At 42.2% G+C, this 10,767-nt stretch overlaps 1 protein-coding gene across 5 annotated transcripts in view; it reads right to left on the minus strand.

The window, feature by feature from the left end:
- Positions 1–3,897: 3,897 nt before the first annotated feature.
- ASTN2 (astrotactin 2) overlaps positions 3,898–10,767 on the minus strand; it is a 950,477-nt gene continuing 943,607 nt past the window's right edge. For all 5 annotated transcript variants that reach the window (XM_017504318.2, XM_017504317.2, XM_017504316.2 and 2 more), the window contains one exon: positions 3,898–4,755. In XM_017504318.2, coding sequence (XP_017359807.1) covers positions 4,518–4,755 — 238 coding nt within the window. In that variant the 3' untranslated portion in view covers positions 3,898–4,517. The remainder of the gene's footprint in view (positions 4,756–10,767) is intronic.

Below are 10,767 nucleotides of genomic sequence, written 5' to 3' on the forward strand. Positions count from 1 at the left end.
TCTTTGGGTGTCTTGTTTTTGCATTAAATTCCACCATTGTGACCACTTCTCTTTAAGTTTTTGACACTAGTTACAATTCACATAGCTGACGGACAGAGCTGTTAATCATTAATTCTTTCATGTATATATACACATAAATATATATATAATTGCATTTTAGGTTATGGGATACATGTGAAGAACATGCAGGGTTGTTGCACAGGTACATACATGGCAATGTGGTTTGCTGCCTTCCTCCCCATCACCTACATCTGGCATTTCTCCCCATGTTATCCCTCCCCAACTCCCCACCCCCCACTGTCTCTCCCCTAGCATCCCCCGCTGTCCCTCCCCTAGTTCCTCCCACAGGCCTCAGTGTGTGATGCTCCCCTCCCTGTGTCCATGTGTTCTCATTTTTCAACACTCGCCTATGAGTGAGAACATGCGGTGTTTAATTTTCTGTTCTTGTGTCAGTTTGCTGAGAATGGTGGTTTCCAGGTTCATCCATGTCCCTACAAAGGATATGAACTCATCATTTTTTATGGCTGCATAGTATTCCATGGTGTATCTGCGCTACAGTTTCCCTGTCCAGACTATCATCGATGGGCATTTGGGTTGGTTCCAAGTCTTTGCTATTGTAAACGGTGCTGCAATGAACATTCGTGTGCATGTCTCCTTATAATAGAATGATTTATAATCCTTTGGATATATAACCAGTAATGGGATTGCTGGGTCACATGGAATTTCTATTTCTAGGTCCTTGAGGAATCACCACACTGTCTTCCACAAGGGTTGAACTAATTTACACTCCCACCAACACTGTAAAAGTGTTCCTATTTCTCCACATCCTCTCCAGTATCTGCTGTCTCCAGGTTTTTTAATGATCACCATTCCAACTGGCGTGAGATGGTATCTCAATGTGGTTTTGATTTGCATTTCTCTAATGGCCAGTGATGATGAGCATTTTTTCATATGTTTCTTGGCCTCATATATGTCTTCTTCTGTCAAGTGTCTGTTGATATCCTTTGCCCACTTTCATAATTCACCACATAAACAGAACCAAAGACAAAAACCACTTGATTATCTCAACAGATGTAGAGAAGGCCTTTGACAAAATTCGGCAGCCCTTTATGCCAAAAACTCTCAATAAACTAGGTATTGACGGAACATATCTCAAAATAATAAAAGCTATTTGAGACAAACCCACAGTCAATATCATACTGAATGGGCAAAAACTGGAAGCATTTCCCTTGAAATGTGGCACCAGGCAAGGATGCCGTCTCTCACCACTCCTATTCAATATAGTATTGGAAGTTCTAGCCAGAGCAATCAGGCAAGAAAAATAAATAAAGGGTATTGAATTAGGAAAGGAGGAAGTCAAATTGTCTCTATTTGCAGATGACATGATTGTATATTTAGAAGACCCCATCGTCTCAGCCCAAAATCTCCTTAAACTGATAAGCAACTTTCACCAAAGTCTCAGGATACAAAATCAATGCGCAAAGATCACAAGCATTCCTATACACCAATAACAGACTTAAAGAGAGCCAAATCAAGAATGAACTACCATTCACAATTTCTATAAAGAGAATAAAATACCTAGGAATACAGCTAACATGGAATGTAAAGGACCTCTTCAAGGAGAACAACAAACCACTGCTCAACAAAATAAGAGAGGACACAAACAGATGGAGAAACATTCCATGTTCATGGTTAGGAAGAATCAATATCATGAAAATGGCCATACTGCCCAAAGTAATTTATAGATTCAATGCTATCCTCATCAAGCTACCAATGACTTTCTTCACAGAACTGGAAAAAACCACCTTAATTATTTCTTTTAATCGGAATTCTCTAGGCCTTTCCCACCCAGATTTTCCTGGATGTCTGCCCAAGACTCATGGTATTATGCATATTGTCTCTATCAGGAGAAAAAAGAAAAAAATACCCTACAATACATTGCATTGGATGCATGTTAACTCCTTTATCATTCAAGCTGGGAAACAACCCTTGAGATGGGACCAGCATTGATTCTACTTTGTTGTTGAGAAGCCTGAGGTCAAGTTACTCCTTTAAGGGCAAAAGCTGGTGAATAGCAGTATAGTCAGATTAAGCTTAATCAGGCTCAGACTACCACACCAGCTCATGGGTGTTGTAATTTTCTGCAATTGTTGCACTAAATTGTTCCTCAGGTTGTGTCAAGACAATAGAAACCTCCAGCAAACTGACAGCTCTCTGAAAACCTGGGACCCAGGCCCAGCAACCTGATAGCCCTCTGAAGGCCCATGTATACCCAGGAAATGGTATACATGAGAGGCATTTAGAAGCTCCACCTGTATACTTAGAGAAACATAAACCCAGTAATAGTAAACTTCCTGAAAGAGTTCCTTTGAGCTTAGATTGTTGGGAGGTCGAGAAGTTTCCCAGGTACCAAGGTTGGAAGAATCCCTTTCTACTTTGTTTTCATTTGTGTTACTCATTTTCCCCATATGGATCAGAGTCCTGGGGGGGAAAAATGCCTTCAATATGTAGGTTTTCAGGAAGGGGATTGTCAGTCTCATCAGCATTTCCCAAATTGAGCAGTAGGCATTGCTTTTTCTTTTTTACTCACCACTATACAAATGAGTATAGTCATATTTTTAATGGCTTATGTTTTGCTGATATTCAGTATCTTTTCTTCTTCTGAATCCCCACAGTGCTATACTCCCTTCTCTTAACAGGTGTCATCTTTGCTTTATGATATTCCTGACCTACATCCCATTTCCTCAAGCTAGGTAGCTTATTTGAGAGGATACTAGGGTGTTAAGACTTTATAACACCTCTTTGTACTCATTACCCTCCCAGGGAAGGGTACACTGGAAGCAGTGCGATTACCATTTAAAAGGATATTTCAATTATACCTCAATAAAGCTGTTTTAAAAATAGATAAGTAAAGGGAGATTCCAGTGTTGGAATGTCTCCCTCATGAACACAAGGATCTAAGCTACCATCACCTCCTTCATGGAAAATGACAATGACATCCATCTCTTTGGGGCCTTCCCAAATCCATCCTTCACCACCCTGCAGTGAGAATGATTAGTCATATAAATAATCATGGATGCTTCAAGATAGTGTCAAACTTCTTGTCCAAGCTTCTAATGCCTTGTTAAGCTCTCAGCCTCACCTCTTGACACTTCCTGTTTTGAACCCTACTCTTAAGGAAAGTGTTTTCAGTCCTTGAAAAAGGTGTACTGTCTCTTGTCTTTAGGCTTTTGTTCATATCTCCTCTTCCTGAAGCAAATCCCATCTTTCTGATTTTTTTTTAAACTGTCAAACAGGCTGGCGTACAGTGGTGCTATCTTGGTTCACTGCAACCTCTGCCTTCCAGGTTCAAGCAATTCTCCTGCCTCAGCCTCCCAATAGTAGCTGGGACAGATTACAGGTGTATGCTACCATGCCTCACTATTTTTTTTTTTTTGTATAGTAGAGATGGGGTTTCACCATATTGGCCAGGCTGTTCTCTAACTCCTGGCCTCAAGTGATCTACCTGCCCTGGCCTCACAAAATGCTGGGATTATAGGCATGAGCCACCATGCCTGGCAAGCAAATTCCATCCTTTTTACCTCTCTGTCTGACTTATTCCTCCTCATCCTTTGGGTTTAGGTATCACTTTTTCAAGAAAGCATTTCAGGAGCCCTCCAGTGTGTCTCATGCTCCAACAATGAGTGCAGAGAACCTCCATTCTTCCTCTAGCACAGTTTGAAATGACCAGACTGCTTCTCTGTAATTATCACTGGGCCATAAGTTCCCTGAGGGAAAGAAGCTTCTCTGTCTTTAGTTGTATAAGCCCTGTGACCGGCACAGGGTCAATACTGAATAAGTGAATAAACAGAGGTCTCTCAAACACACTCCCTTGGTAAGAAATAACACCCAAGCAGAAAGAGAGACGAGGAATTTTTAATGCATGGACAGTCCTGCAGGGACTCTGGGGAGACCCACAGTTAGCAGGAAGAGGCCGGGTCCCACAAACTCAACAATGTCCAGCAAAAAAGAGAGAGAAGTCCTTAAAGACCCATGCTTCCTCACTGCAACCATCCTCAGGGCTTCCTTCCTGGTGCTGAAGAGGTCAAAACTGTCTCCTCTAGGGGTCAGGTCAAAACTGTCCCTCCATAGGTCTCCTCCAGGGGTCCAAGGCAGGAAGAAAGCAGAGTGTGGCAGGAAAGAGGAAGAAGAGCAAAGGCCGCTTGGTCTCCACCTGAAAGCTTCTGCCTCGGGGTTGACAGCCATCCATAAGAAAAAGGTTTAAAAAGGAGTGACTTTTGATAGAGTCAAATAATATCTTTGAAAAAATAAAAGCGAAAAATGAATAATTCCATTGGTTACAAAGGTCTCTGTCCACTATCCATAGGAGAAACTGTTTGCTTTGGCCTCGCTGGCAAGTTTCATCTGCTAGGCCCATCCTCAGCTGTCCCCCAGCCCACCCAGGCCCCAGGATCCAGGAGAATACTGCTCCCCCTCCCTTGGAGAGTCTCTGTGCTCATGGAGGGCAATACCCTCCCTCACCGGCCCTTGGATTCCCCATACATGTTCCGGGCCATTGACACCATCTTCTCCTCGCACGTGATTTTGGTGTCCTTGAGGATGCTGTACCATACCATGCCTGCAGGTCGGATTTCCTCACTGCGGCAGAAAAGATAGGGCACTGTTTCCACGCGGCTCTGGATGTAGGCACTCCGCAGGAGGCTGGAACAGTGGCGACTCACCCTCTCCAGTCGCCGCAGAATCAGGTGGGCCTTCCTGAAAGGTAGGACAAGAGAGCCATGATTAAAGAAGTCCAGCTCAAGAGTTAGGCCTTGGAGGTAGTGAGTAAATATCAACAAACAAGGGAGAACTTCTCTCAACCATTTCCTTCCATTCCAGGTCGGACTGTGGTACTTCAAAGACTTATTCAAAAATTACCCTACAGTCTGTCTTCTTCAACTGTGCAATGTGTAAAAAATGAACGAGAGACATAGCCTTTAACCTAGTATTTTCACTTCTAGGATATGGGAGCCCTGGGAGTTTGAATGAAGGTTGCCAGCCCTGGACTCTGATGAAATAGATATTACTATAATGATTAACAAGCAATAAGAACAACTAAAAGTTATTGACACCATATGCTAGACACTGGGTATTCACTTTACATATATTTTAAATTTTTTATTTAGTCTTTACAACTGTCCTGAATGTATTGTTTTGTCTACTCCCTTTTAATTGGTGAGGAGCTCAAGCAAGGCTCAGAATAATGACATTACTAGACTAAGGCAAATATCAAGTTGGCCATTGGAGTTGGGAAGAATCTGAATCTAGGACCTACCACCCACAGTCCCTTTATGACTGTCTGTGTTCTCACTTCATGAATTCTTTCACACTCTTTTCTCCCAGTCTGGAAACTTTAAAATCTTGCTCTTTGTGATTCCTTTCATCAAATATATATGTCTCCATATCAGAACTTTTCTGTGTCTCATTTTTTCCCATCTTTAAAAGACTGATGATGGTCTTACTCTCAAATTGAGTATGAGAAATGCTGAATGCCTGGCATAGAGCTCAGAGTAAGCGTCCAATAAATGACAGCTATTCTTATAAAGGATTGCTGGAATGCCTCCTTGGGATCAAGGTTACATGGAAGACTAGCCTTACCAAGAATCATCATTCTGTACTATGAAGGACATCAGTAAGAACTTAAGAGTCCTATATCCAGCACCGGAGAGGGGAGGGGAGAGATCTGATGGCTGCATGGACAAATAAAGCCAGGAAGGATTGTTGTAATTACATAGTCTAGGGTTTTTCAAAGGTGGAACTATTGACATTCTGGGCTGGATATTTTTTTGTTGTGGGAAAAATCATATAGGACATTTAGCAGCATTCCAGGTCCTCCACCTACCGCCAATAGCACCCTTGCCTCAGTCGTGAATTGTGAAAATTCTTTAGACATTGAAGAATTTTCAATAGCACCCTTACCCCAGTGAAATTGTCTTTAGACATTGTCAAATATCTTCTGGGGGCAAAATCACCCAAGTTTAGAACCACTGACCTAGTCTGATCCACTTCCATTAAAAATGGGGAAACTGAAGCTTAGAGAAAGGAATAGAACCTCTTTATCCCAGGTCACATTACAAGTCAGCTTGAGTGTCAAGGTGTCTGTCTCCATGTGGAAACTACTTCTCTCTACATTCCAGCATCTTCAAGATGCCCAGGCACTCTGGGAGGCTACACGAGAGGTTCTCTCTCCTGCTGTCCTCTCCATGCCCCTCTGATACCACAGGAGGGAAGAAGTTTTACAACAACAGACCCCCACAAATGAGAGGCTGTATTAGGCACCTGCATAGCAGCTGAAAAAGGACCGTCTTATGTGTGTACATTTTGTGGGCAAAATTTATGAGGTGCTTTTCAAAAAGTTCTCTTTGCATATTTCACCACTTGGGTGGAATATTTCCTGAGATGCCAAGAATTCATCACTTCATAATCACACTCTATCCACAGTCCTCTCTCTCCTTGGGCAATCACCCCCGCAAGAGGAGCCTGAGGAGTTTCTTTTCCATCCCTTCTCATTTGAATTCTTGCTTCGTTCTTTAGCAACTCTGTGTCCTGGGGACATTTACTTAACATCTCTAAATCTGCTTCTTCATTTGAAAAATGAGGCTGTTGTGAAGTTGAAAGAGATAAAGTCATTCCTTGCTGATTTATTGAACATTTATTATGTGGCAGAGCTTCTGGCAGAAAAGACAAATAGAGATGACAATACAAGTGACAAAAGCAGTTATAAAAGAACTGTGAAGCTGTGTGAAGACAGAGGAAGATACTTAAGTAGGATCAAGGAGGTCCAAGAAGGCTTCCTATTACAGTAGAAGGGAAATATGTGTTGAGTCTCTTAAATGAATCAGAGTTAGACAAAGAAAAGGAAAAGGCGGCCGGGTGCAGTGGCTCACGCCTGTAATCCCAGAACTTTGGGAGGCCAAGGTGGGTGGATTACAAGGTCAGGAGTTTGAGACCAGCCTGGCCAACATAGTGAAACCCCATCTCTACAATACAAAAATTAGCCAGGTGTGATGGCGGGCGCCTGTAATCCCAGTTACTTGGGAGGCTGAAGCAGAAAAATCATTTGAAACCAGAGGGCAAAGGTTGCAGTGAAGTGAGATTGGGTCACTGCACTCCAGCCTGGGCAACAAGAGTGAAACTCTGTCTCAAAGAGAAAAGACAACAACAACAACAACCGGAAAAGGTATAACTGGCACCAAGGTAAAAGCATAGAGATAAGACATGCGTGGACGTTCTGAGAATTTAGGACTGCAATACAGTGTACAAGTGGGGACACAACGAAAACTGAAAAGAGCCAGGCTGTTGGAGCCTACAAGCTAGGGCATTGGTCGTATGGAGTAATGGTACATCCACAGGCTCCAGAACACCAACTGCTCAAGTTCAAGTCCCAACTCAGCCACTTACTCTGCGCAATACTGAGTGAACTGCTTTACCACTTCTCCCTCAGTTTTCTTGCCTTACCCACAAAATGAAAATAATAACTGTATGTACCAAAAAGTATTGTTTTAAAATAAAAAGTAAACAAATACATTATAAACTGTCAATAAATGTTATCTATGATTATTGTCTTGAGGGTAAGTGGGAGAGTTATTGAAAGATTTCAAAAAGCAAAATAACAGGTTTGGAGCGGAATTGTTTAAAAATATTTCTGGTTGTTTGAGGAGAGCTGAGTGGAAGAAGGCAAAACACATAAAGAAAACAAGTGAAGGCCAGGTGTGGTGGCTCACACCTGTAATCCCAGCACTTTGGGAGGCTGAGGTGGGTGGATCATCTGAGGTGAAGAGATCGAGACCAGCCGGGCCAACATGGTGAAACCCCATATCTACTAAAAATACAAAAAATTAGCCAGGTGTGGTGGTATACACCTGTATTCCCAGCTACTCAGGAGGCTGAGGCTGGAGAATTGCTTGAACCCAGGAGGTGGAGGTTGCAGTGAGTCAAGATTGCACCACTGCACTCTATCCTGGGCAACAAGAGTGAAACTCTTAAAAAAAAAAAAATGGAGTGCACACACAGGTGTTAACTGTTTCCCATTGTTGTACTTACAGGTGTTGGTTTGATTTTTCTCTGCAGTAAAAAGCTTCTTATTCTCTGTTTGCTCATCTATGCAAAGGGAACAGCAGATGGCTCACCTCACAAAGTTAGAGTGAGGGTTAAGTGAATACATGTCAAACTCTTAGAAAACTATTTGGCATATAGTAAGCAACTGATGTATGCTAGAAAGTATCATCGCCACTATCATTCCTACCGCCACCATCACTCTCATTATCATCATCATTATTATATCATTAGGTATATTTTGTGTGCCAGGCACTGGGACAGACATGAACTAGTTTAAGCCTTGAGTATCTTTATAAGTCAGTGACAAGAGACAGGTAGACAGAAATATTAACAGCCTCTAATTTGAGGGCAGGGGACTGGGTTGAGGAACACACAGGGTGCTGTTCTGGGAATATAAAAGATGGACAGCAATCATCAGATTGGAGACTCAGAGCAATCTCTCAAGAGGATGCCACACCCGAGCTAGGTCTTCAATAATTAAACAGCATTTTCAGGTAGATGAGAAGGCAGAGGAAATAGCCCACCCCAAGTTAGACTGGAGAGAACATAAACCACTAGTTGTTTGAAATAACCAGTGCAAAGAATACGTGGGAGACCAGCGAGCTTGGCAGGGATCAGACCATACAGATTCTTCCAAGCCATGATGTAGTATTTGGATTTTATTCTGAGCGATGGAGAGACATTTTCTGATTGGATAGTCACAGAAATAGGCAACAAATTTAAATATGAAATGAAGTTGGAAAAGACAAATTTTCCAACACACCAAACGTCCTTCTTCCAAAGGAACAGACATTTCTTCAGAGTCCTGAATCTCAAACAGACAAAGCCTCCTTTTGCATAGATTAGGAAAACGTACTTAGAGTGAGAAAATGATTTTGCCTTTAAGAAACACCTTAAATTAGTAACAAAGGCAAAGCTAGAAACAGGGTTCCTGATTCCAGAGTCAAGATGAAGTGTTGGCTCTGGAATCCCAGGTTTAAATCCTAGCTCTATGACTTGCAGCTATGTGGTTCATGGGCAAATTCTTCAATGCCACTTACTCTTAGTTGCAGAATCCATAAAAGCAGAATAACAGTTTTGTTGGGAGGATGAGATAATATGAACAATTTGCTTGCCTCTAAGTAAATGTCAGCAATGATTCAAGCAGAATATTATAGTAAGAAGGACAAGTCACTTACCCTCCCTAAGCCTCAGTTTTCTCTTATGTAAACGAAAATAGAAATATTTATTTTGTAGTGCTGTTGTTAGGTTGAAATGAAATGATGGCTACAGGCATCCAACATGAGACTTTGTACATAACAGGCTCTGAAGCAATGTTTGCATTTAGAAAGCAAAGAAGAATTCAGAAAGTGAAGCCATGAAGAGAAGGGTTGGAGGTGCTCAAGGGCTGGGGAGGAGAAGGAAGAGTGGGAGTGAGAGAGACCAAAGACAAAAATGCTGGCTAATAAATCGTAGGTAATGGAGATCCATAAATCAAAAGGCCAGGCATGCTTCAAGCTTTTCCTGGAGGGGAAATCACAGGTCAGAGTGACCACTTTTCTCAAATACCAGAAGTAAAATCTTCCTCATTGGAGATAGGACTCAGACCCACTGGGATGGGAAGCAAGAGGTGAAAGAGGACCACCACAAACTAATTTATTGTTGTATCAGCAGGCAAGACTGAGATAGGAATGGCTTCTGAAAGAGTCAGGGGCTGGGCCCTGATGCCACTTTTCTGGGACTGTAGAACCATTCGATTCCCAGCACCATTCCCCCACCAGCTGTTGACTCACTTATCAGACAGGACAGAGACCCAGTTTCTAAGGGGGCCCTGAAACTGAAAAAAGAAGACAGGAAGAAAACATTCCCATTCATCTCTCTCCCTCCTCCCTGCCTCCTGGAGTTGAGCTTAAATGTCTATGTTAGCTGACCCTAAGCTTAATGAGAATTGACGACATGACGTAGTTGCAAAAAAAAATAAAAATGGGAACATAACCTTCAGAAGTGAAGAAGGCAGAGGTTAAGGGAAGTAATGGCTTCATTCATGCTGTGCTGGTCAGGCTCCAACTGGAGAATCCCCGACACTTCTGGTAAGAAAGTCACGTAAAAACTACAGCCAGATCATGATGGTGAGGGGTATCTCAAAAGCAAGCCTGCTCAGCGGAAGGCAGGAATGGAGAGTGCCCATGGAAGAGGACATTCAGGCCATTAGTTACATTGTTGTAACAACAAAAGACAAGTGGGCAACAATCTGAGGGGCAGGGATGATAATGGCCATAATTTATCAAGCACCCACTATGTGCCAGAAACTGTACCTATGAAACATTATTTTACATTTAATCCTCACCACAATTCTAGAGTCTACAGGTGATAAAAATGAACTTCAAGCCAGTCATTGATTTGACCAGGGTGATAGAATGACAGGGCGGGGTTTCAATCCTCTGCTGTAAGGCACCCAAGCATTATGACAGAGCCACCCAAAAATTAATAGGAGGCACATCTGGCTCAAAATAATAAATATATATAAAGCTAAAGTCCTCTAAATTTAGAATGGGTTATTCTACATGGCAGTGGGTTTTCCATCACTGGATGTGATTAAATCAACTATGCTTTAGAAAGGGGTGTACTACAGTGGAAGTCATAGCAGGAGTTTGTCATTATTGTTTATTTGTTTTTTGTTTTTTTTTTTTT

Source organism: Cebus imitator, unplaced genomic scaffold, assembly GCF_001604975.1.
Source record: "Cebus imitator isolate Cc_AM_T3 unplaced genomic scaffold, Cebus_imitator-1.0 Scaffold320, whole genome shotgun sequence".
NCBI lineage: Eukaryota > Metazoa > Chordata > Mammalia > Primates > Cebidae > Cebus > Cebus imitator.